Raw genomic sequence first — 27280 nt, 5'->3', positions numbered from 1 at the left:
GCAAACTAAGTGACTGCCATACAAATCAAGACTAATGTTGGTTAGGCATGGTGTCTACAGCATTTTTTTTACAATGATGGAATTTTTTCGAAAGATCGGCCAGTACCCCACACTTCTATGCAACGAAACCATTAGTTGTTGTTTGAACAACAGAGCAGGAGAAGGTGGAGGTCCTCTGACAAACATGTCTTGTGTATCAGTTATTGCCAGCACTCCCAAAAGTAAATTACTTCATTGAAAAGAAAACAATCATATTAACCGTACAACTAGAATAAAGTTCCACATGGAAAATACACGTATATGATCTATAACTTCAGCAGCAGAGTTCCACATGGAAAATACAAGTATATGATCTATAACTTTAGCAGCAGGACAAAGATCAGTTCCTTATACATCCAATTTGAGTTGTAATTGGCAAGAACAGTTGCAGCTTTTACATGTCAAGTTGAAGAATGGAGCAAACCTGTTTCTTGGACTACAATAGTTCAAAGCAGATGATTGTAGTAGGTTCACTCCAAAAATACTTGAATTCTGTCACCCATGGTGTCATTAAAATCCAACAATATCTTACCGCCTGTTTCCTCAGCAGCATCATCCAACAATGCTTTTATGTTTACCCCACCTAAAGCTGTAAGGAATAAAAAGGGAGTTATTTCTGGTTACCAACAGGATCTAATAGGTAAGATTCTTCCACATACATTTATAATATAGCTAAAGAGTACCTGGAACTATGTTCGTGATTCCTTCCAAGAATCCAGCCTGTAGATTGCAGAATTATTACATGTAAGAGGAGCTAACCAAAAAATGAGCCTCTCTCGGAGATATAAATGCAACTAGAATGGATCACTGCTAGATAAATATTGGAATTTCTGTATTTTCTCTATGCCCACCTACAAGCACCAGGCTACTGCACGCTTTTTGAGATTACGTATAACATTAGCACATTTAAGCATATAGATGCATAAATACCCATGTAAAAATAGAATTACACCCTTATTCTTTATGGGTGAGTGTTGTGGGGCATAGACACTCAGGCATAAAAAGCCTAGGACCCTAGGACAGGAATGAGAAATATGAAAGCACAACACTAAAGGCAACATGTCAAATCAAGAATCGCAGATGCATGGTATCGAGAAGGTACAAAAGCTAGCAACAGTGTTATGTCTAAAGTCTAAACAGGCAACCACATTGAGATGTGCAGCCAAGTATGCATGATGATAAGAACTTGATCATGGAACTATAGGTAGCAGCTGCACATGACATGGCTATGCAATTGGCCCTTTACAGAATGCATTACATATTCATGACGAAATGAATCTTGTGCAGCATAGCATCAAATGACTGCCATTAAAACATGGATATGCAATTAGGAGAATTAGAAAACAACAGCTCAGAAACTGAAGCCATGGAGAACAACCAATTTTTTCAATTAAATGGTACGGACTTGCATCCAATCAGGAGATGATCCGGCAAAATTAATCATCAACAGTCAAAAGTTAAAACAATCTGATCAATTGCATTATTCAGGGCAGTAACAAAATAGCAGCAGGCTGGATGGGGAGGCCCACTGTTGGATGATCTGAATAACCTCAAAGAGGTTGATTTGGTTCAAATAACAAAATCTTGGCAATGTCCTAAAGCTTTCAAACATTTGTGCATGCTAAACAAAACTGCATGTGAAACTGCAGTTTAGAATAACTTACAGGAATCCTGACATCAAGCTTCTCGAATCCGTCTCTTCCAATAATTTTGATTCTCAATGTGCGGGACCAGATCCCAGAAAAAGGTCCCCTCGAACCATCTGCACCATAGGGACTGTACACATCAGGTGTTATCACTTCCACAACAGGATCTTGCAGACTTTGACCACTTTGCTCAGAGTCATCCTGAGTCCTCTGTTGCATATTGTACCTACTGCTGGTTCCTGGAGCATAAGCTACAGTTTGAAGAATTAGAAAATACATGGGCCGAAATGCGAAATATCACTCCAGGTCAAGGATGTGAAACTTGATAACACTCTTATCAACTCAAACTTAACTAAAACAACCACCAAGATATACAACATCCAAAACCATTAGAGATTGGAAAAAACACCTTAAACCACACCTAGTTTAAATCCTCCCAGCTCAATTCTCATCTGGTCAGCAAGTCTTCCATTATTGACTTATTAGGTAACAGATAAAAAATAATTGGTATACCCACCTCTCGGCAAAGACAGCCGATCAATGCTTGTAGCATACTGCTTCTCTTCTTCATAATAAGAATTAAACCCTAAAGTTTCCTTGATTTCCTCAAAAGATGGCAAGTTTCCAGGAGGAGGAATTCGACCACTTTTAATGGCCCTAAGTGCATCCTGTAAAGATAGAAAAAAGTCAATTTGTCATAAGTTCCAGAAAGTAATCCGTGAAAATCATCATTTGTTCTGTTTAAATGTACTCTGATAAAGGAGACACCCATCTTAGTGGTAATGTTTCAGCCCATCTGGTGGGCTAAAGGTTGGCCAAAATTACAAGATGTTACATTGCCATGCTCTGTCCATGAGGATGGTGGAACTAATTCGAGGTTTCTGCAACTTTCGACATGCTACTGAGCTACATGACATGCTCACCACACTAATATGAGGTTATGATTTAATCATGAAAATGGGTGGAGGGCCCCTCTCACAAAAGCAGCACGTTTCTGCCATGTCAACACCTGGGGGGGGGGGACATAGAGAGAAAGAGAGAGAGAGAGAATGAGTGATTTTGGACCTGCATCGCCTGAATAGAGACACCAATCAAGGACAGTGGATACGCTACTATCTTAAACCCAATCTCCTCTAATTCAATAGGATTTAGTATCGGAGTTTTACCCCCTCCTTCAAGCATGTTAGCCTGCAAATTAGAACAGAAGCTTTAATAATTGAACCATATCCTCTATCCAACAATAGCAATCCATCACCCCCATTTCCAACCCCATCCCCAACACACACAGAAAGCAAAAGAAAGGAGCTTAACTTATATATTGTATTTCATCTTAAAAGTAAGACCAACAAATTTATACCCAGACAGAGTTGCTTCTGGCTAGGACAACAGCTAGCCTGCCACTATTGTTCCAGATGATTTACAAGATTCTGGTAGTGTAACTAAATTTGTCTCACATCTGATCAGAATGGGCTTATAAAGCTCATTGATGAGAAGGTTTAGATTTCACCCTACCCAGCATTACAGGAACTTAATGGGAATTCGGGCCAAGTGCTGCAGCAGCATCACATCTTCCACAAGATGCTGATGATGTAGAAGCTCACTTTTGTGGCTATGAATTAAAATTAAAATGGAAGAAAGTGTAAGAGTTAACGTAGTCGATGTCGAAACTAGACTCTCTTTATCTGGTTATCGGCTTTTGACATTACTACGTTTACCTGTATTCCTGTAACTCACACAACTATAAATCTTTGGTAGTGAAGGATATCCAATATTTACGTTTTAATAGACTATTCTAGCTATTGTCCTCTCCAAGCAATGGTTAGTAGGTCAAACGTCAATGTAGGTTCTAATTTCTTTTTTTTTTTTTTTTTTTTTTTTTTTTTGGGGGGGGGGGTTGTATTTAGACTAGTAATAGTTTTCCTCATATTAGTAATAGCAAGGCAGATGGAAGAAGAGATTTGTTGCCTCCTAGGCACCTATTGTAGAAGAGGTGCAGCTAAAAACCACTCAAAAATAGGATCAATTAGGTACAGAAGAACATCAAATAGCACCAAAATCCCCAACGTAGAGAATGCAAACCAAACCAGCCTGTAGAATGTCTCCAAGTTCTGATCAAATGTAGCTTGTAGGATGGATAAAATGTGCTGAAAGTTTCATCAACTTTGGATGGTTCAATCAAAAGATGTGGCAGCAACTCCCAATTAGTATTTAGTAGTTATGGTGATACAGGCAAACAAACCAGTGGAGTTGCCAGATTTAAATCAAGTGGTGTTTTTGTAGTGATCCAGGTCTTATGCAAATTTTGATGAGGCTCTGATAAGTAGAGGTGAAGTTTATGGAAAGAAAATGATATGGGTGGAAGGGAGGATCAAATGGAGGGAGTGCACAGTAGAATGATGTGTTTCAAAACCCAGCCACGCTTGAGAATGCAGGGAGGATCAAATGGAGGGAGTGCACAGTAGAATGATGTGTTTCAAAACCCAGCCACGCTTGAGATCTAATGTTTTAGCAAGCAATCAATCCTCTGAGTAGCTCCAAAACGATTCATATGGAACAGAAGTAGAAGCAACAGATTGATGAAAGAGGAAGTCACAGCAGTCTTCAGTGGCTTCTCTCAGTAGTTGCAGTAGCTTCAGTAATCTCCATACAAGTGAGATCCCATTGAGAGAAGAAGTAATTAGATAATCAGGAAAGGGTAAATAACAAGTACATCCCCTCTAAGTCGGACTAACGATAAGTCAATTGCAGTTCCAAGAGAACAAAGAAAAAGTGAAAGCCTTCAATAAATTGTTTTTCATGTAATTTTATAAATTGCAGAAAATATAAACATCAGTAAGCAACACAAATTTTACAAAGCAAGATGAATATTAATTCATCCCTCAAAAAAGAAATACTCTTAAGAGAATCCAGAGGTTATACTTACTGCAGTGTCCAAATGATCCAACAATGATGAATAACAATTGCTTAAGAGCATGATATTAGATTTTGTGAGATACCTAATCCATCTAAATCCTAATTGAGGCTGACCAGCAACTTACTAGAAGAGATTTATTTTCACAGGTCCGCAAAAAAGAAAGCCTTTGACTGATGGCGTTTTTTTGACAATGACTGTTTTTCAGGAAAGGGAATCTGTGCCTACACCAGAATTGCCTTGCTTTTTCTATTGGCAATATCATCTAGTGACATTTCCTTTTGCCATTAAAGTTCTCATTTTTTAACTCGTTAACTAGTATGAAACTCATTAATTACCAGTTTGGGAAATGGGAAAAACTTTAGAAAAATTGTACCATCTTTGGGACTAAGGGAGAAATCTCACAGAAAGACCTCATCTCTTCCCTTGAAGCAAGTGCATCAATGAATAGAACATCTGCTCCAGCCTCAGAAAAAGCACGTGATCTCCAAAGTGATTCTTCGAGGGAGATAGCTTGGCGAGAATCAGTTCGTGCTACAATAACGATGTCAGAACCGCTCTCTTTCCGAGCATCAACGGCTGCTCTTATCCGCATCAATGCTTCCTCTCTAGATACCACTTTCCTTCCACGAGTGTGGCCACAAGCTTTTGGAGATACCTGAAGGCAACAAGATAAGGAATTTCAGTGATAATTTTTAACAAGGAAGAACATAGAACCATCAGAAAATTTCTCATTCAAACATCAAAAATCAAGGTCCATAATAATGTTTGAGAAAATGAAGAAGGCAATTTGTCTGTAAAACAGGACCTCATCCAGGGAAGTATTTCAACAATCACAACCAAACACCAATTCTTCAAGTACCAAGAAAAGTAACTTACCAAAAAGTCAAGAATGAGATACAAGTTATCATGTTGACTCTGTCTCTTGCAGTTGCACTTATATTTTCTTTTCTTTTTTCAATATATGTGCGGACAACCATTAGCAGTTGAATATCTTACGACATTACAGATTTGATAGGTTTAAACTTCAAGAATTCTGGATCAGACTTCTTTAGCTGAATGATGAGGTGGATTGAATGGACAGGAAGAAACAAAGGCAGGACATGTAATAACAGAATTTTGGGTAAAGAATAAAAGATAAGAGTTTCCGTCGGTTTCAATCCCAATTATGTACTTAAAAACTGCTGCCTAGTGCAGTGTGATGTGCTAAGGCCATGCTCAAAACCAAACCTCGAGCTCAAAACTCTTGGCTATCACCATCCACACCCCCCCCCAAAAAAAAAAAAAAAGAATAAAGAAAGCAGAAAAAAGAACTAAACTGGAATGAAGCCTAATAAAAGAAGTAGGAGGGACACCCAAAATTTAGGGTGGATTACAAGAATAGGAAGAAGAACAGAAACAGGAAACATGGTAGCAGAACTTGAGATTTAAAGAAGGGAAATAATTAAAGAGAGGAAACCCAATGGCAGGAAAAAGGGTGGGGTGGGGGGGGGGGGGGGATGAAAATAAGATTCAGAACCTCTGTTTCCATTATTCATCTCCTCAAAGAGGCTGCAGTAACCATTTTAGAGAAAGCAAATACAGGCATACCTGTCATGTGGTGGCCAGTAATAACATGACCGCTAAAAGTGAAAACTAGAATACATATTCACACACACACACACACACACACACACACACAAAAAAAAACCCTGCTCCTTTAAAATAAACTGAATAGAACTTCATTTTTTCAGGTAGTAAACAACAACAACAAGCTTTATCCCAACTAAATGGGATTGGCTACATAGATTATTGCCTTCCAATCGGGGCTTTGTTTAAGGCCATACGTTTTCAAGTAGTAAAGAGAGTATTATTAACTCAACAGTAGAACACAAGGGTGGAGAATACTCCACAATCTATTGAATGGAATTGGTCAAAATGTTTTGTATGCTACTGATAGTGCCTTTGTTGGATTCTACTAGGAGTTTAATTAGAGTTTGTATTCATGTAAATTTCTATTTACCCAAGTAAGGGTATTTATGTAATAGTGTTCTTTCCACTTTATTATAAATAGAGGGCTTGAGATCACACTAATCACAATTTGAGCCATTCTACCAATATCGTATTTCTCAACATGGCATTAGAGCCTAAGTTTGACTAGGGAAGGGAAGAGAAGAAAAAAAATCTCGCTGAGGAAGACCTACCCATAGAACGAAAATTCGTTCGTTTCGCCCGGTTCGCTAGGCAACGAACTGGACGAAATGACGAAATATCGCTGTTATCTTGGCGAGAAGAGGTTACCGAATGTCCGGCGAAGGAAGTGGGAGAGAACGAGGTTTCAGAGGCTGGAATTGGGGGAGAAAGCAGAAGGATGGGTTTTCTTGATGACTCCGCCGTTCTCATGAGAGCTTCTTCAGTTTGTTTGCAGAAGACAACAACCGTCGACGGTGATTCTTCGTCGGTGACCGCTGCTTCTGCTGCTGCTCCACCTCTTCCTCCCAGACCCTTTAGCCTCAAGTCGTCGTTGCAAAGTAGCAAAAGATCTGAGGAGTCGTCGTTGCAAGGGAGCAGAAGATCTGACGGAACAGGGCAATCTTCTTCTCGCCCTCCGATTTGAAAATAGCAGCGGCTGCTACGTCTTCTGTTTTTTTCTCTTTCTCTTTCTCTTTCTCTTTCTCTCTTTCTTCTTCTTCTTCTTCTTCTCCTTTCCGGCGAAAATAGCAACAGCTGCTACCCACCTCAGACTCTCAGAGAACAGAGCAGTAGGAAGAAAAAGAAGAAAAAAAGGTTTTGAAATTTCGCCAAAAAATCGTAGTAAAAAGAAATTTTGAAATGTCCGTTTCAGTGACTTTTTTATTTCACCCACTGGCGAAATGGGCGAATTTTGCCAAAATTTCGGCGAAATTTGCCAATATATTTTTCCATGGACCTACCTCCATTGCCGAGACGTCTCTCCAGAAGCCATTGCCTCTGCTTCCGATTAGGGTTGTACGTGCTCTACTGTACCCTGTATTCTATTTCATCACCGAGAAGCGGTGAAAGAGAGCATAGCTTTCGGTGATTTGAGAGACACGTACGTACTAAGCTTTTCCAGATTCCATCTTCTTCTTCAACTCCAAAACCTGCAACTTTTCCATCTTCTTCTTCAACCCCAAAACATGCAACTTCCGCCATCACGCCTCAACCTACAACTTCCACCATCAACCATCGTCTTCTGCCATCGACTCTGCTTCCAGCACCTTCTCTCTTTCACCATCAAACCATCGCCATCACCATCGACATCGTCCCTAAACCCCCAGGTACAACCTTCTAACTCTATTAAGCCAAGGACGATGCTTCGAAATCCTATTAAGCCCAGACCAGACCATCCATCTTTTGGCCGAACCATATTTTGTTCTCCAAATCTACAGTTTGAAATCCTATATATATATATATATATATATATATATATATATATATATATATATATATATAATATTAATGATGTTTCAGGGGTTCATACTTTTCAAGGTTTATTTGTAATTTTTTCATAGTTTTAGCCACAAAAAAAAAAAGGAGTTGTTCCTTATATGTATTTTTTGGATCATTTCATTCCTTAGAATTGTTTGAGTTGTTCGGCTATTGCATTCTGCGACGTTTATGTTACTTCAAAAGGGTGAAGACTAAAGAACTGCAGATAATTTTGTCAACATGACAATTATTGATGGTACTCCTGCTCCTACTGGCTCCGAACATTACGCCACTCTTCCTCCTCTTTAGGTGAGATTTGATGGAACAAATTATTTGATATGGTCTCAATCTGCTTACTAGACTATTTCCGGAAGAGGACTTGTTGGACACATTACTGGCGCCGCTATCAAACCTACTACCATAGGTGTTTTACAGGATAAATGGATCTCGAATGACTCTCTTATTATGTCATTTCTTTTGAATTCCATGATTCCAAATATTGCCCGTGGATATCTATTACTTGATACTGCAGCCCAAAATCGGAATGCTACTACTGAAACATATGGACAATTGGGGAATGATGCATAGATTTATGAGCTCCGCAAAAAGCTTCATGAGACTACCCAAAAGGAACTAACTGTGGCCCACTATTATGCTGAGTTGCGATCTCTTTGGCAAGAGTTGGATCATTATGGGGATTATCACCCCACTAATCCAGATAATGTGGCTACTTATAAGAAGCACATTGATAAGATTCGAGTATATGACTTCTTGGCAGGTTTGAATGTGGAGTGCGATCAAATCAAAGTGCAAGTATTAAGTCGTTCTCCCTTTCCTACACTTGAACAATCTTATGCCCTTGTTCAGTGTGAGGAAAGCCGTCGTTTAGCCATGCTTCATGCTCCTATTGTGGAGAAATCAGCCTTATAGTCTATTAGCACTAAACTTGATTATGCTAAGGAGATTATAACATGTGAACACTGTCACAAACCATATCATACCAAGGCCAATTATTGGAAGCTCCATTGGAAACCTGCTGATTTTGAGGGAAAAAAGAGCATAAAGAAAGAGAAAACCGAAGGCTAATTTTTCTGAGACGGTCTCCACAACAACCTCTACAGACATTGGTTTTTCACAAGACGAATTAGCTACTCTGCGACGTATTTTGCAGTCTCCTACTGCCAGTATAGCCTCTACTACTACTTCCTCCAATTCCTACCTTGCTACTTCAAGTAACACTTTTATAGGCTTCCATGTTTCTTCAGTTTCTACTCCCTGGATCATTGATACAGGAGCCACAGATCATATGACAGGGTCATCATCTTTTTTCTCACATTATGCCCCAACTTCTGGAAAAGATAAAGTTCGAATTGCTGATGGCTCCTATTCTTTCATTGCTGGAAAAGGCACCATTCAGCATTCTCCATCACTTTCTTTGTCTAAAGTTTTACACGTTTCCTCTTTCTCTACTAACTTGCTCTCTATCAATAGTCTTACACATGCCTTGAATTGTAAAGTGATTTTTTTCCCATCTTACTATGTCTTCTAGGATCTGGTCACGAGGAAGGAGATTGGACATGGTAAACTAGACAATGGACTTTATCTGTTGGAGCCAATTGGAGGATCTACTTTTGCTCTCACTGCATCTCCTAATCAGGTCCATTCGATCCTATCAAACCTTCATCAGTGACACCTTAGACTAGGTCACCCCCCCTCTAGGAACTCTTAAGAAAGTATTTCCTGACTTAGTTTCTTCTTGTAAAACGGATGATTTTTTTTGTGAAGCCTGCATTTTTGCAAAGCAGACTCATTCTACTTATTTACCGTCTCTTCATAATAGAGAATCTATTCCTTTTGTGCTAATTCATATTGATGTGTGGGGCCCCTGCCAACGAGTGTCTACTACTGGTCATAGGTACTTTGTTACTTTTATTGATTGTCACTCTCGTTCTACATGGATTTATTTTTTAAAACAAAAAATGAGGTTTTTCGAGTTTTTTGTGATTTTCTTAATATGACTCAAACTTAGCTAAATGCCACTGTGAAGATCCTTCGCAGTGACAATGGCACAGAGTACATTGATGGTGAATTTCAGAAATATCTCTCTGACTCTGGCATAATATACCAGACCAATTGTGTTGATACAGCTGCCCAAAATGGGGTTGCAGAAAGGAAGAATCAGCATCTTTTAGAGATAACCCGTTCAATTATAATTGCTATGAATGTCCCTGACCAATACTGGAGTGATGCTATACTCACTGCTTCTTACCTTATGAACAGGAGGCCCAATAGGATACTTGCTTTTAAATGTCCTAATAAGATTCTCCAGGGAGTCTCCTCTTTTGTTATTCACCCAAAAATTTTTGGATGTGTGTGTTATACCAGAATCACAGCCCTCCAGAGTAAGTTGGCTCCCCGTGGCCTACATTGCATATTTCTGGGGTATCTTGCTACTCAGAAAGGGTACAAATGTTATCATCCTCCTTCTAGGAAAACCATTATCTCCGTAGATGTAATTTTTAATGAGTCTTGCCCTTACCCTTACTATACACCTCTCCAGGGGGAGCGTCCTAGAGGAGAGGTGTTTTTTCCAACTCTAGACCTTTCTATCACACCACCACAACACAACTTAGTAGTTGAAGAAGTGTTTTCTGACCAACGGGAGACTTTGGCCAGTATACCTGAGGACTCCAATTCTCCCCCTCCGTTTTTTAACCATGTGAAGAACCTAATTAGGGGGAGACCACTTCTGTGAGGCACACTATTGAGATCTTTCAAAACAAGATTGACCAAGATAAGGAGGTGCAGACTTATCAGAGGAAGAATTACAATCGGCCAAAGCAGGTGGAGAAAGGTGACATGTTACTACTTCAGTCTCCTGCTCCAGAATCAGATTCTATTGTTCCCCTTGAGGTATCTTCTTCTGATCTTCCTATTGCCGTTAGAAAAGGAGTCAGATCTTGTACTCAACATCCCATAGCTAAATATGTTTCTTATAACTCTTTGTCCAACTCCTACCGTGCTTTTATATCCTCTCTGTCATTTGTATATGTTCCTAAAAGTTGGTAGGAAGCTTATGCTGATAAGAGATGGAAGGCAACTATAGTAGAGGAAATGCAGGCAATGAAGAAAAATGATATTTGGGAGCTAGTTACACTTCCTCCAAGAAAAAAACCAGTGGGCTGCAAATGGGTGTTTGTGGTTAAACAAAATATGGATGGATCAGTCAACAAGTTGAAGGCTAGACTAGTTGCAAAAGGGTTTACCCAAACCTATGGGATTGATTATCATGAGACTTTTGCCCCTGCCACGAAACTAAACATTGTCAGAATTTTGTTGTCTGTAGCTGTGAACAAAGACTGGAACTTGCACCAACTAGACGTAAAGAATGTCTTCTTACATAGGGAGTTAGTGAAAGAAATCTATATGGAAATTCCACATGGTTTCTCCAATGACAATACTGCAGGGAAAGTTTATCAGTTGAAGAGGTCAATTTATGGGTTAAAACAGTCTCCTAGATGTTGGTTTGGACGCCTCCTGAAGGCAATGAATTCTATTGGGTACAAGCAAAACAATGCTTATCATACACTATTTGTCAAGAAGTCATGTACTAACATCACACTTCTTATTGTTTATATAGACGATATTGTCATCATAGGGAATGATGGTAAAGAAATTTAAAAGTTGATGGATTTTCTTGGCAGAGAATTTGAGATTAAAGATTTAGGGAAGTTATTATATTTTTTAGGGATTGAGGTGGCTCGATCAAAGAAGGGTATATTCCTATCCCAAAGAAAGTATGTCCTAGATTTATTATCAGAAGTGGGAATGTTGGGGTATAAAGCAGTTGATACCCCTAGTGAAGCTGGAGCTAAACTTAAAGAAAAAGAGGGAGAACCAGTGGACAAAGGAAGATACCAAAGGCTGGTAGGGAAGCTTATTTACTTGTCCCACACCATGCCAAACATCGCTTATCCCGTGGGGATAGTGAGTCAATTCATGCATGATCCATATTTAGCTCATATGAAGGTTGTTACCATAATACTACAGTATTTGAAGGGAACTCCTAGAAAACGAATACTTTTGTCACCCACCAATAATTTAAGAGTAAAAGCATACACTAATGCAGATTGGGTTGGATCTCCAGACAGGAAGTCAATTTCAGGTTATTGTACCTTTGTTGGAGGTAATCTAGTTACTTGGAGAAGTAAGAAACAGAATGTGATAGCTTTATCCAGTACCGAAGCTGAATATAGAGCTATGGTTCGTGGAGTTTATGAGCTACTATGGTTGAAAGGCTTGTTGCAATATATTGGAGTCCAAGTTCCAAACCCTATGATGTTATATTGTGATAACAAGGCTGCTATTAGTATTGCTAATAATCCGGTGCAGCATGATCGAACTAAGCACATTGAAATTGACAGGTTTTTTGTCAAAGGAAAGCTAGAACAAGGGCTTATCTGCATGCCTTTTGTGAGGTCTGGAGACCAAGCGGCAGATGTTATCACTAAGGGATTGAAATAAAGAGATTTCCTTCCAATTACAAACAAGTTAGGCATGACTAATATCTATGCATCAACTTGAGGGGGAGTGTTGGATTCTACTAGGAGTTTAATTAGAGTTTGTATTCATGTAAATTTCTATTTACCCAAGTAAGGGTATTTATGTAATAGTGTTATTTCCACTTTATTATAAAGAGAAGGCTTGAGATCACACTGATCACAATCACAATTCACAATTTGAGCCATTCTACCAATATCGTGTTTCTCAATAGCCTTCCCAGCCAAGAAGTCAGCAAAGCTATTTTGCTCCATTGGAGCATTAGAGAAATTATGTGAAACAACAGAGGAAGACGTATGAATATTATCTTCCAAACTAGGAATCACCCCCAGAAGAACTGAAACAGCTCCTAGTTGAAGAATTTGATAACATTCAAATGATCCGACACCACCAATAAGTGAAAATACAAACTAAATGCAGCACGTGTAAGGGTTCACACCTAGCATGAGATGGTATCTCTTGCAGTATCTAAATGGGCCTTGGCTAGGTAATGTAGAATCAAATTTGACACCATGAAAAAAAAAAAGGGGTTTGGTTGAACAATACAATAACGAAAAAAAATTAGAAGACTGGAACTCTTTTTCCTCAGCTGTTTCTGCAACATATACAAAAGAGTAAATATCTAAAAGAGAGAGAGAGAGAGAGAGAGAGAGAGAGAGAGAGAGAGAGAGAGAGAGAATATGAAGATAGATATGGGGATAGGGGTTTTGCCTCTCGCTAGGATAATAACATTGCACAAAGCAAATTACCATCTTGTTCTTGGATATCTTTATGACAAAAGTAAAACTTATTTGTAGGCTAGCCCATCAAGATTCAAGACACACAACTAACAATCAACAATTTTTTTACTGAACTCCCACCTAACATGGACTAAGATGCCCCAAGCCTTCCTTGACATTAACTAGGGACCCTCTCCTTGACAATGTAGCCTCTTTTACTGACAAAACAAAAAATCACTTCCCCGCCCCTCACCTACACATAATACATACTTATATTGTAATAACAAAGATTGAACAAAGCCAGTCTTGCATCAATTTTCAGCACGTTGACTAGTCGTTAGTCTTGGATGTAGGCCAACCCAGTTAGACAAATAATTCTTGGGCTTATGATGCTAGTTTAGCCTAGCCAGGTAATTGGTCCTATAGCCTATTGGTTGAAAAACTAATATATGAAGATAACCAGCCCCTTGATGATGTCTACAACTACCATAATGCTCGGCAAAGAACTTGTCTACATCACTAGGGCTAGCAGGAATAGCTCCCACATGTCCTACAATGCACCACATAAAAGAAATTCTCCATAATGTTAACGGATAAACTACAGAGAATTCCATGTGATTCAAAGACATTTGCATTAAAGGGACTCTGGCAGAACTAGATAGATACCATAAACTTGTTGAAAATTGTTCCCAAGTGTGAATGCACACAGACTAGTGATTGTTTTCTAATAAAAAAAGAATAGCAGAACATGAACCTGATCCTCAAGAATTATCCCAGCAAAACCAGCACTTATGAATCCTTTCACAGTTCTCTTAACATTCATTGCATTCCCATATCCATTATCCCCATCTCCTATGACAGGGATAGACACAGCTTGAGTGATCTGATACCCTTGATCTATCATTTCTCCATAGGAAATTAAACCTGCATCCGGTAATGCCAACCTAGCAGCTGAAATTGAGAAACCTGAGGAAACAAGAATTACCATCAGAATAACCTTCACTGTTGAAAATGTGTACAGAAGGAATGATATGGGAATAACAGAAATTATTTTTAAAGTGATAATAAGTGTTGGCACAGGCTACAAACATGTTGGCATGTAATTTGGGTAGTAAGAGAAAATCAAGACCTCTGGGAGTATAGCTTTAGCCACAACCTAGTATATAACTCTTTGTTGGCAGATAGTTCCTGAGAAGTCTCTGCATAGGTGCTAGCATTGGCATTTAGTTAGTTTCTATTTTCCTGAAATATACAAGTGAGTTGAAGCTTTTAAAGTTTAAACCCTGGAGGGGCATACACACTGCTGAAGTGCTGAGGCATATGTTACAGATGCAACAGAATTCAGATTTCTTTTTCCAAGTGTGTATCCCCCGCGGTGATTTTTAGGAAGGATTCCCTATCTATATCGATTATACTTATTTCTTTCTGAAAATACCATTTTTACTCTTCAGTTTAAAAACAGTTTTAGGTCAAATTTTGGCTCTCTAAACTTCAGTTCATTCCTCTGTTTCTGATCTCAGGAAACTGACCATAATTCAATCTGGTCAAACCAGTCCTCTACTTATCTTATAATCCTACATGCTAAACATCTTCTCTGTCCTGGGTTTCTTTGCTATTTTCCCTTCATTCTTATTAGTTTCTGTTCAACCTAGTATGGGTTTTGAAACTAAATTGAAGACAACCTCCTTTGAGGGTTTATTCTGACCCAATTTTGTATTACTTAAAATACCTCTCTTGTGAATTGTTTCCACTTTCCATCTTATCCCTTATATGTTAATTTCGAGAACCATCCTTACCTTTTTAGACCAATCCTGTCTGGTCCCATAATTTGTTGTCTTACTTCTAAGGGCTTGATATTGTCTGTTAATTACAAAATTTTAGTATTTATCATGTGGATGGGCTCATAGAACCCAATTTAAGGAGTATAGAAGACAGGCTGCTTCAGTCAATATCAGAGCCGAGTTTTTGGCAGTTCCTAAGCATGAACGACCCTCTCACATCACCAATCCTGAGATCTACCACATGTATAAGAAATTAAATAGAACCAGAGCCAAGTTTTTGGCAGTTCCTAAGCATGAACGACCCTCTCACATCACCAACCCTGAGATCTACCACATGTATAAGAAATTAAATAGAACCAGCAGAAAAGTTGAAACAATAAAACAAGTTTATGGAAGAAACTCAGAGCACTCTTGCTGAGATTCTTGCTATTATAAAGAGAACCTTAAACTCAGATGAAGCAAAACTCCAGTACTTCATGGACTCAAATGCACCTCCAAGACCAACACCAACCAGTTATTTATTCAGTATGTCACATGACAATTCTCAAACAGGGATTATGAATCAAGGTTGATTTTCCCAAGCTCAACAGGAAGAACGGATCCAGACCAGTTATTTTTCAGGAAGTACACGACAGCTCTCAAACAAAGATTATGACCTCTGGCCCTCTTTCCTGCAGGTAGATGAACAAGTCCTCCCCCCACTTTTTCTCCTTCCCAAAAGCTCTCATTTCTTCATTCATTGTCTCTCTCCAATAAAAGTGAGATAGAGCCTCCTGTATGTTAGAGATGGAACAGAACCCATAAAAAGACAAAGTGTGAAATCTCCTAAGATCCCAACTTGGAAATCCTTATTGTAGGTCTAAAAACCCGGAATGCGGAAAGATGGCAACTGTGGGCCATTCAGGTAGAAACCATTGGGTTGGATTCCGAACCAATGGAAATAGATGGAGATGATGCAAGTTGGGAGTTCTATCAGAGTTTGAAAGGATATCTAACTCAGACACTAAAGGACATGGTAGATGGATCAAGTATACTGAGATGACACATGTAGAAGGTCCCAAAAATCAGGTAGGACCCTTCTATAGTATAGAATAGGAACTAGGGGAAGAGCTTGGGCTTTTAGGGCCTTGGTTTTGCTCCCGGAACAGAAGTTCCAGGGGCTGGTTGATTGCTCTGGTTGCCCCGAGCAACCACATCGGGAGACCAGCCTGGTTCTGCGAAAAAAGGGCAATTTTGGAAATTTGATTTTTGAAGCCCTATTAATGTGTTCTCATTCTAAAACGTGTCATTATGATCCAAAGTCATTAGAGAACATCAGAGCTTGTCAAAGAACTCTTCGTGAAGGTGAAGGACAGTGTGGAAGTCATCCGAAACAGGTTCCAAATAACGATTTACTTTCTTAAAGGTTAGTATTCACCTTCTTTGCTCTAGTTCTCATCTATGATTTATTCCTCCTACTGTCAAGACCTAGTTGAAAGCTTCTAGTAACTGTATCAACCTACTTCTTCTACCCTCTTTACTCTAGAGTGAATCCCCATTCACTCTGGCTCATCAATGAATCTTTCGGATCGATTTTGGAGAAGACCTAATATAGGATTCGTTAGGTTTTCATTCTTTTAGTTTTGTTTGATATCTAAACTATGATAGATCATGTTCTAGTATTATTTCAGGATTTCTAGGTAATTTCGGAGTAGTTTAGAACCCAATCTGGAAGCCTTCTGTTGATCCGAGTCAATTTTGTCCGTACTCGTAGGGTGGTTAATTGGCTTGGTCGCCCAATCACCCTCTGCAATGTTGGTCTTTTGTTTCTCGTTTTGATATAGGACCTCTAAGGTTATTTCTAACTTTGAACCAACATATTAATAAGACTTTTTGGGAAGCGTGAACTTACTCTTTGACTTAACTTACAAAGTTTGTAAATCAATAGCAAGGTGAGGACATTCACTTGCACATAACCATTGTTATTTCTTGGTTATTATGAAATTTGCTTATAATTTCACATGCTGCTTTTTTAAGGTTTAGGAATGATGTTTATAACTCTGAAATTAAAAAATATAAGTGATTAATGATGCTATTGATATATAGATCAACATGTGATTTTATGGACTTAGATTGATTTACGAATTGGGAATGTGATTGAACCTTCTTGCTACTTGTGGAAAGTGAATGTGTATTGTGATTGTGAATACCTTTTTGGGTGTTCCTATTTAGGACATTAGCGGAGGTGGTATAAGACGCTATCCTCTGGTGCCCTCGGCACTTTTCACGATTATTGGATGCCATGACTAGCAAGTCTAGAAGACTATGGTTAGGTACCTTATCATATCATCACCCTATCGACAGGATATTGACGCCGAGTGACCCGTGGCAATGCTATTTGGTTGGTGGACGCCCAAGGTTACGAGAAGCATGAGGGGACACAACATTGCAGTGGGGAGTCATTCATTGGTAAGGTTGCATATAATAGGCTTAGGCTTGTGGGTGCCCAAGAAGGCGAGAAGCATGAGGGGACACGAGAGCTTCCCACCCATTATATGTGGATGACCAATAGGATTAAGGGAAGGCGTAGTCCAAGAAGGAAATGTTGAATGTGGATATGAAAGGATACTAAATCAAGAAGGCAAGAAGCATACGGGGAGGTACCTAGACCTAGAATGATGGGACTAAGTAGATGACTTGCATTGGGCTAAGTACATCCTTGACACGCGCCAGTACTCATGCCAATGGTGTGGTGAGAGAGTGGTGACCTAAACCGCAGCCATAGTGATAATTCGAGAAGGATCCTTAACTCCTTACCCGGGATTTCAAGACCGGTAACTAACCCATAAGAGATCAGAGTAACGAGACCTACCCAGAGGAGGCTGGTGTCCTATCTTAATGCATGTCTGCCATATAGAGACTAGCATCACTTAGTATAATAGCATTGTTGCATTCCACCTCATGTCATGTTGCACTATGTGATGTATTGATTTAGACTGTGATATTGGCTATTTGTTTGTGGATTACTCGCTGAGTTCTTTTGAGCTCACCCTTCGGGGAACATGTTGTTTTAGATGACTATGCAAGTGAAGAAGAGATCTCGAGCTCCAGTTTGGAGATATTTCCCGTTTATTATACAGCTAAAGAAGCAATGGGAACTGACAGTAGCTCGTGGTACGATCCCAGTACTAGTATGGAGCGATGTCATGGCTCCGATCAACAATGATAGGAGACCCTCATTTGCCAATGGGACTACGAGTTAGATATTGATCCTAAGTTGCAGGTGTACAAACGATTGGAGAAGAAGGCGAAACATTAGAAGACTTAGGAGTTTTGGTTATACTTTTCATTTCTAGTTGATTACTTTAGTTTTGTCATCACTTCCGCACTATGATTCGGTTTTGAGATCCTTGTTACTTGATATATTTCTTCATTAAGTTTATGACATTGATTTATTTTTGCTCATGATTGGACTCTTGTTTGGAATGGTTGGTGATTGTCTGAGACCTGATCTTATGGGATTGTGGATCACTCCTCCAGGAATTCGGGTGAATGGATACCAACTGGGTGGATGTGACACAAAGGATTAGAAAGCAAGGGATAAGGAACAAGATAGGATGTTGAGTACATGTCTTATGACTTATGAGACTTTCAAATTGCATCTGGTAAATTCAAGGAAGGACCGATGTTAGGAGAAGATTCACCAGGCAATAGAGCAACTGTTGGGCTCAGAACCGGTTATTCCAATGGGTCAACAGAGACAATGGTGGGCTACAAACTTTCTCCTTTCCATTCTTCTGATTGCAAGTAAAATAACTTGGGAGGAGCCTCTATAGTGGTATTTGATATTGCTCCCCTTGAATTACTGACTCCTACTCCCCCTAAAGCAGCAGCTATTGATCCTACCTAGTTAAACTGCTTTCAAGCATAGCAACCTGCAGAGGAATATCCAAAGCAACTCCCATTGGAGTAATTAACAAAGGAACCTCTTGAAGGGAATCAATAGACCCCTGAAAAGGTGGATTGGACGAGCAGAATGGCACTTGATCTTGAAAAACCACATACATCATAACAAACAACCTTACGTGAAGAATTATAGCTGATTGGTTCTTTGAGAACCCATAACTGACCCACTCCCTCCCCCTTTCCTCTTCCTCCAGAGATCCCCCTCTTGTCTCCTCCTCCCTGCCCTCCCCATCTCCCTATCTCCCCCCACCTTCTAGTCCTCCCTTTTCTCTCATTCGCCCAATCCCATAAAACTGGATTCTCACTTCAACTAATCCCCCCCCCCAACTATTGTTGACAGCTAGATCACCACTTTCTGTCGAACCCTCCAACTAGAATAGGCACGTTGGGGGACACTTCGTAGAATCTCATCCTTCCTTCCACATCATTCAATGATCTAATCCTCCTTGGGCAAGCAATGGAATCCCTTTGGAACTATGGAAACTCTTTTGCTCGATCAAGGGTTCTTTCTTTTTAAATTTTTAGATGATGTGAAGACTTGCGCAAAACCGTTGAAGGAGGGCCAAGGATGGTCAGGAAGAGACCATTGTTCCTCAGGAAATGGCACCGAAGCTTCAGCTCACCCAAGAGAACCACTTTGCCCTTCCTCTCTACATTTATTTCTCGAGCTTACTTCTCCACTACTGGTGCGTTGAGGGGTTGAGTCTAGTCAGCTCCACTATGGGAAACCCAATTTTCTCTGATGCCAGAAACAAGATGAAAGAAGGGCTCTCCTTTGCCCTCTTATGTATTGAAGTCACAGTTGGGACTCCATTTCCTTCTTCAATCTTCATCAAGGAGGAAAATAGGCATTGCTTCAAATGAGATGTAAGGTTTGACTAGAAGCCCCCTCAATTCTTTCCTATAAAACCTTTGGGCACCATTGTTGTGTGAACACCCAGCCACAAGCCCCTAGCGGTCATAATCTTCACTTAGCCGTCATTCCATTGGATGGCTCGCACACCCTAAACATTGCTAGAGGGTCGAACAAGGGAGAACATTGCAACAATATCCTGGAAACCTAAACATCCACGGCGGAATCCTCCTTCTCAGTTGCCAAATTCGCTCAGTAGCCAGGATTGACTCTCAATTCTGACCTACAAGGGAATCCCTACTATAACCACTGTGTCCCTGAGCACCTACTGGCGTTGTTGATGTCCCACCTTTCAATATTGTAAGCTCCAACCCGTTTTTGCCCTCTCTTGCAGATTCTACGACTCTAGCGTCTTTTAACTATTTGGAAATTGGTCTTGGCACACTGACCCTGCCCTTGATTCCTTCACTAGTTTGGAAGCACCGTTTGTCGACCTTGTTGTAGAATTCCTCCCTTCTTTGAAACCCTCACTGGATCAATGCTTCGCCCTTTAGTCTCCTATGGACTCTTCGCATTCCCTCCCCCTCTTTTCCCCTTCTCTTCCCACCCAGACTTCTCCAGCCTCCTCACCCTTCCTTCCCATTCTTGCCTACCCCACCCCCTTCCCCCTTCTCCTTCCTCTCTTCCCCCTGGCCCTTGACCCAATCCCTCTCTCTAACTCCCATTTCGCTTGGCCGACCCCTCAAACCTTAGGCCCATTTCCCTTCCCCCTCACCCCCAAATGGCCCATCTTTCTCTAGCCCCAATCCCCTTTCTTCTTCCCACCATAGTGTGTCACCCCCTTGCAGCCCAAAACCCTTCTAGCCTAACCCATCCTCTCCCTCCCCAACCCACCAATTTTTCCCTAGCCCAATCCTCCCTTCCCTCACTCTTGACCCAACCCTTACTCGTCTCCCCCCTCTCCCCTCCCATTCTCAAGCACCTCCAAGCCTCCTCCCAAGACCACCTTCTCCCCCTCCCCCCCCTTTACCTCTTCCTCTTGTTCCTCCCCCCCCCCCCGGGAACTCAAGCCCGTCCTAAAGCTTGGGATTTCCAGTTACCTAAGAAGATTACCATGCCCCTTCCCCACGTTTTGTTCCCCGACCCCCTACAATAGCAGGCAACCTAACCCTATTATTTTGGACCCTTCATTATGTGAGAAGGACGTTTGCGAGGATACTCCTGTGCCCCAAATCTTCCCTTTGTCTACTCTTAGCCGTGATGGTGATCACAATGGTTGTAGGAGAAGCAACCATATCTCCAAGGGTGGCTACCAAGAGGACAGCGACTTCATCATGGATTTCAAATCCCCTTGAGAAAAAGAAGGGTAGACAGAAAAAATAGGGTCAGCTCAATCTAGCTAGGTCTTCCAGCTTTGGCCCCCCTTGCCTTGTCTACCTAGGTCTTTTTGCTCCAGCTGTTTGCTACTAGGCTTCGTGCCACTTGTTGGCCCTATTTGCTTCTTTACTTTGGTTGGGCTTTGGCCCTTTGATCGTATTGTATTCTCCCCCTCCCTCCTCTTTCCTTTATTAATGAATTCATTTGTTCATCCCTAAAAAAGAACTTGCGGGAAGCAAAATGATAGTATTTGTATCCTTTTTAGGTATAGCAAAATAACAAAAGAAATATAAACAAAGCTCTTTGGGATCAAGCTTGCCACAGACTTGATGATTTAAGAAGAAGGCAACACCCCCCCCCCCCAAAAAAAAAAAAACCTAAGGAGAAACAATACAGGCAGCAGATCCCAAAAGAAGATCAAGAGGGTAATATTGGTTCAACATATGATAAGGCATCTGGTTGATGAAATAGCAAACAAGGGGGTAAGCATCACCCCATTATCAAGATGGAATATGCAAAATAAACATCAGGGAGCAAGCAAATTCCAAGACTTGGCTATTCCTACACTCAATAGTGTCAACACAGTTAGTTTGATGGATGGTCCCGTGACCACTAAGGCAACAGTCAAGATCACCAACTTTTTACTCCATCCTAATATCAAGTTGCATAATTTTTATGCAAGTACAAAACTGGGTTTGAGCCATCTCAAACAACTTGAAGTAGTGCGATTAAAACAACAAACAAAAGTGAAAAGCCGTCAAAACCCAGATGTAGAAACACCAAGCAGGGCCCTACATACCATAATGAATAATACCAAATGCGATAAAACTTCTATTGTCAGAAGTATGATAAGTGCACCATGTTTTCTTGCCCAGAGTGCAATCAACACAATAAAATCATTCAAATTACATTTCTTAGTTAAATCCAGAAAAGGTCTGTACAGAGTCCCTAAAGCGGTTACGGAAGTAGAGTAGACTGAGCTGCAGCAGAGAATCCACTGGAAGAAGAGGCTAAGGTAGAACAGGATGAGGGAGAGTTCCCAAGTTCAGCCTTGTAGTTGGACCATACATTTTGGATGCATTATCAAGCTATTGATGGTGGTGGCTCTTTCACATGCAGCACAATAAAGCCAATAACTTTGGCCCACTTGCAGTAAGATTTTCCATAAAACGCTTTGGAAACCCTTCTTTGAAAGAAAAATCACCTCATTAGTTGTCATTCTAAAACCATGCTCTATCTATGCAGCCCACAGCAATACTGATTTTGTGAGATAATTGTGCCAACCAACAGGAAATCAGATGTCTATTCATAAAAGCAACACAACTGCAATTAACATTAAACCAGAGCCACCCCCTTGACTACATTTTGTTTCTATACCACAAACTGTCAGTTAACTCTCCAGGCATTCAGATCCGTTTTCCCATTAAGCTTAATCCACACTATCTCAGAGCTTTCACCCCCATCCTTCTGCACTGCACATCTTTCCATGCAACAAGAACTAATTTCTTTCATGCATTCCCTTCCACAAGAAATCCCTTCTTAATTCAAGTCTCTTCTCCACCAATACATGAAGCTTGGAAACATAGAACTAATGCACTATTAGACTGGAAAATCAAGCATGTAACGACACAATGTTCCCTCACTTAGTTAAGACTCCTTTCGTCCAGGAAGAATCGTATAACCTGCCGGTGTGCAATCATTTCATTTAGCATTTGAAATATTTTCTTCTTGCAGTCTTAGGAAGTAACTATTGAGAAGAATAAATATTCAAAAGGAAAACGGAAAGCAAGAAACATAAAAGGGATAAATGGTGTTTCTGGGTATGTCGGAAAGAGCTGAAAGTAAACAAAAACGAGAAAAAAATGGAATTTTAGTGTTAAAAGAATTAAATTAGAAGTAGTACTTCTATTCATTGATGAAATACATACCACTGGTGAAGCAGAACTCGAATCCTGCCCTCTCCACGAGCTTCGCACTGAGAGCATCAAAACATGCAGGGCCCTGGTGAACCCCAGGCGATTCCAGAATCCGGCGAAGCGCCTTTGCAGGAGAATCTCCATCAAGCATCCTTCTTCCAGACCAAGCTACGAAGGTTTTCGCAGCCCATTTATAGGAACTCTTCTTGGTTGAATCCAATGAAGGGTATGGGAAAGAAACTAACCGTTCAAGGGGTGCACCAGTTCTGAAAGTTGAAACTAAAGGCACGGCAGATGATCGGAGGGGTGTGTAAGTAGTGGAAGATGGAAGCATCGAAGAAGGGAATGAGCACTCATGGTTGAGTATTGAGAGTTGCATGATCGTAAAAGAAGAAGAAAGCAGAACACAGAAATGCAGAATAGTCACAGGCGAACAACCTTTTGATCTGGTAAGACAGGCGAAACAACTTGATAGTTGATACCAAGAGAAAGAGTACGGAAATGAGAATTTTAGAAGAAATCGAAGACAACTGGTTCCTGCGCCCAGACAACATTAGCAATTTAACATAAGAGAGCGTGTGCAGGTACCATTTTGCCCCTTTATCTTCCTTTTTTTCTTTTTTTTATAAAATCCCCCTTACGCTTTCTTCTTTTCTTTTTGTGCCAAACATTTCCTTTTTGGAGGAGTATTTGAATTTGGATCCATTGCTCCATGCACCACCTGCTCCGACCCTCACAAGCGTGGGGCCGCATTGTGTCAGGTTTGCCTACGTTAGGTCGAGCAGTGCGAGACTTTTTTTTTTTTTTGGTAAACCAGACGAATTTATTAAGGCAAAGCCGAGGAAACAGAGTTACAAAGATTCTGAAGCCAAGGAGTGGATAAAGGCCAACTAGTCATGCCTGAAAGTGACTTGGCCCTCATTGCTAGGTGATCCGATACATGATTGAATCTCCTAGAAACGAAAGTAAAATAGCATTCTTCAAAAGCCGAACTCAGGTGTCGGATGTCTTCGATGAATGCGTGGATTGAAGTAGGCGGCAACTTCGATTACTGTAGGATTGAAATCAAATTTTCACAATCAGACTCAAAGACAACATGGTCAATACCTTCAGCTAATGAATGAAGTGCTGCCTCTCTCAAAGCCTCCGCTTCTGCCATTAAAACTGTTGATGCAGAACCGGGTTGAGATACAGCGAAAATTGGTACGCCTTGCCAATCCCGCATGATGAAACCCAGACCCACTTTTCTAGTAGTATGATCAAAAGTGGCATCTGAATTTACTTTGTAAAAAGGTCTTTCTGGAGGCAGAAAGAGGAGAAGACAGGATGGGAACATTAGAGCATGTTGAATGGGCTTGTAAGTACTCATGGGCCGTACTCCATGCAATAGGTCCAACTTGTTGAGCAGTGCGAGACTCACACTCTTGTAAGGGTGAAAGTATAAATGTATGGACAGCTAGAGCGAAGGATTTGAATTCACCTCAAGTTACTTATGTGGCAAAATACCAACAATCAAATTCGAATTCCCTTGGGGTCATGAGTGAAGTCCTATCTTATATTTAAATTATATAATAACAACTATTCCTTAAAAAATAATTAAATTGTGTGTAAATCGACCTAGCAAAACCTTAATTCTAAACAAATAAAAAAATCTACCTTTGGTATGCCATTTTTTTTCCTTTAAATATACCACCTATTTGATGTTCTATGGAATGTTTCTTTCATTCTTTTTTTTTTTTTTTTGAATAAGAAGGTTTATTTATTATTGATAATTAATAATTAATCATACTACCATAGTACTATAATTAATACTATCATAATTTTTGGGTAAGAAGGTTTCTTTATTATAAAGTTATTCCACATTCCAACCTTTGTTGTTGTTAACATGTTCAGTTATGCATAGGCCATTCAACTTCCATGGCCAATACATGGTGATTGATGAATACATCGTGCATTTGCACATGACACTTTTACTAGTAGCAATTAAAAAAAAAACTAGTCCATTTTACAAAATTTCTTGGTGTACATCTATCATCTATGTGTAAGTTCTTTTTATTTGAGACTGTGTAAGGCCATTGGGTCTTTTGCCTTAGTGTTGCGCTAGACAGTGATATTTCTTATTATTATTTGTCAATTTTTCCATTTTTCATTGTGGTTCATTTGTTCTTTGTCACCAAATGTTGTCATCATTAAAACTCAAGCTCATTATAGTCCCAGTACTGCAGCCAGTATGAAGCGAGACATTTCAGCCCGTTTCCATATAACTCCAATGTCTGAAGCGGATATATATCTGGGTATTACCCTCTTTTCAGGAAGATTGAAGAAAAAACATTGTGATAATGTTCTAGCTAGAGTTAATAGAAGATTACAGGGATGGAAGTCGAAACTACTGTCTTATTCGGCGAAAGTGATTATAATACAATCCTCACTAGCAGCTCTGCGGCTCTGCCTAATCATTTCATGTCTTGTTTCCAGCTACCGGTGGCAACCTTGAAGGACTTGGAGGAACACATGCGATCATTTTATTTAAGGGCGTCAAAACCTTACCCGAACCATTAAAATCGGACCGAACTTGCATGTTATAGTCCGAACTGAAGCTTGATGGTCTGTGTTTGGGTTGAACAACTTCAGCCCGCACTGCTTCGGGCTAATCCAAGCCAGCCCGTGTGTGTTGCCTGCTAGCCTGAATTGTTTGGCCTGAAACAGGCCTAAACCCGAACCAGCCCATTAAACCCTTTATAAATAAACAAGATAAATTAAATGTAAATGTAAAAGACAGGAAAACCCCCAAGTATCCATTTATTTTCCTTAATTATTTTACTTTGGAATATGCAAACAACAAGCCTGTCAAAGCCTTCACTATTTGGAAGATGGGCTTAGTAAATATTTAACAAGTGTATTATGATTTGAAAATCTTTTAATTTTATTTTGATCTATTTTTACAAGTGTCAGGAAGGCGGAGAAGAATAAGTAGAGACAACCCACTAAAATTCATCAAGATGCCAGCTTTCTTTTGTATATTAGTTCTATAGTTTTTATAAAGTTTTTGGTTTTAAACACCCAACACAAGAGACTTGGAGATAACTTAATTCTTACATGTTCATATGCTCTTGATAAATTCCACACATCAACAAGGTACTAAAAACATACTGCTAGTAAACTCGAACCCAAACCGTTAGTAAACCCAATTCTAAACTGTTAGCAACCCAATTCTAAACCGTTAGCATAAACCCTTAGTTAGCCCGAACCCAAGCCGCACCGGCCTGAAACCATTATTTTCTTAATGGGCCGTGTTTGGGCTAAATTTTTTCAGCCCTGAAACCGGCCCAACCCAAGCCATTGACACCTCTAATTTTATTGGTCAAATGGCAAAAAGCAACATGTTCATACGATGGATTGGCACACCCTTTGTAACCCTAAATCTGAAGGTGGTATAAGCTTTAGAAACCTTCAAGTTTCAACCTGACGCTTATGTCTTAGAAGGCATGGGAATTACTTCATTCTCCTAACTCTCTATGGGGTCGGTTAATGCCAAATAAATGCTACAATCATCGCACCTTTATGGAAGTTCAACCAAAATTGACAGAATACTAGGGATGGCGGTCTATTTTGAAGGGGAGAGACCTCATCAAGCAGGGAATATTCTTTCAACTTGGCAATGGTAATTAAATCAATCCTTGGACTTCTAATTGGATTCCTAATAATGCGTCTTATATGGATGCTTCCCCTTTGCCATAAATGGACCCTCTACAGTGGCTCAATTGATTAATCCTTGTTCTCATACTTGGGATTTAGATCTTCTGTCCGATTGGTGGCCTAAAAATACGGTGGAGAAAATTATGGCCATCCCACTTCTTTGACTGCCTATTGAAGATCGCATCATATGGTACTGCACAACGTTGGGGGGCTATTCAATGAAATATGCTTACAGGCTGGCTTATCTTAATCTACATGATCAAAATCCTTAACTATCCCCTTCGATTAGTTGGCGAAGACTTTGGTGGATCCCTCTACCTCCATGGGTAATTCGTTTTCTATGGAAACTCTTGCATAAAAACTCCTCACGGCATCTCTTCTATCAGCAAGAGGCTGCCCTTGTCCCAC

At 40.1% G+C, this 27280-nt stretch overlaps 1 protein-coding gene across 2 annotated transcripts; it reads right to left on the bottom strand.

Moving 5' to 3' along the window:
- Nucleotides 1-7: 7 nt before the first annotated feature.
- On the bottom strand, nt 8-23718 carry LOC149008462 (uncharacterized). Of its 2 annotated transcripts, none has more exons than XM_089165609.1 (8): nt 23189-23718; nt 14059-14270; nt 4973-5254; nt 2751-2873; nt 2203-2353; nt 1704-1936; nt 723-759; nt 8-628 (listed from the first exon to the last, which is right to left on the bottom strand). In XM_089165609.1, exons 1-8 carry the CDS (start codon nt 23553-23555, stop codon nt 510-512), a joined length of 1524 nt encoding a protein of 507 aa, XP_089021735.1. In that variant the 5' UTR covers nt 23556-23718; the 3' UTR covers nt 8-509. The 2 variants fall into 2 exon arrangements, with proteins under 2 accessions (XP_089021735.1, XP_089021736.1); XM_089165610.1 differs by having other exon boundaries at nt 9-628; nt 1704-1924.
- Nucleotides 23719-27280: the final 3562 nt, after the last annotated feature.

This window comes from Hakea prostrata, chromosome 8 (assembly GCF_041222555.1).
Source record: "Hakea prostrata isolate BN-2017 chromosome 8, UWA_Hpros_2, whole genome shotgun sequence".
NCBI classification, from domain to species: Eukaryota; Viridiplantae; Streptophyta; class Magnoliopsida; order Proteales; family Proteaceae; genus Hakea; species Hakea prostrata.
Note: the sequence above shows the minus strand (reverse complement) of the source record. Positions and strands in the feature narration are given on the sequence as shown.

Bases quoted from the DNA above. Each gene is read 5' to 3' on its own strand.
- LOC149008462 (XM_089165609.1), bottom strand. From the start codon at position 23,555: ATGCAACTCTCAATACTCAACCATGAGTGCTCATTCCCTTCTTCGATG. The intron at 2,874-4,972 runs GTACAATTTTTC...TCTAATTTGCAG, and splicing joins CTCCCTTAGTCCCAAAGATG to GCTAACATGCTTGAAGGAGG. The intron at 2,354-2,750 runs GTCCAAAATCAC...CTATCTTTACAG, and splicing joins TCTCTATTCAGGCGATGCAG to GATGCACTTAGGGCCATTAA.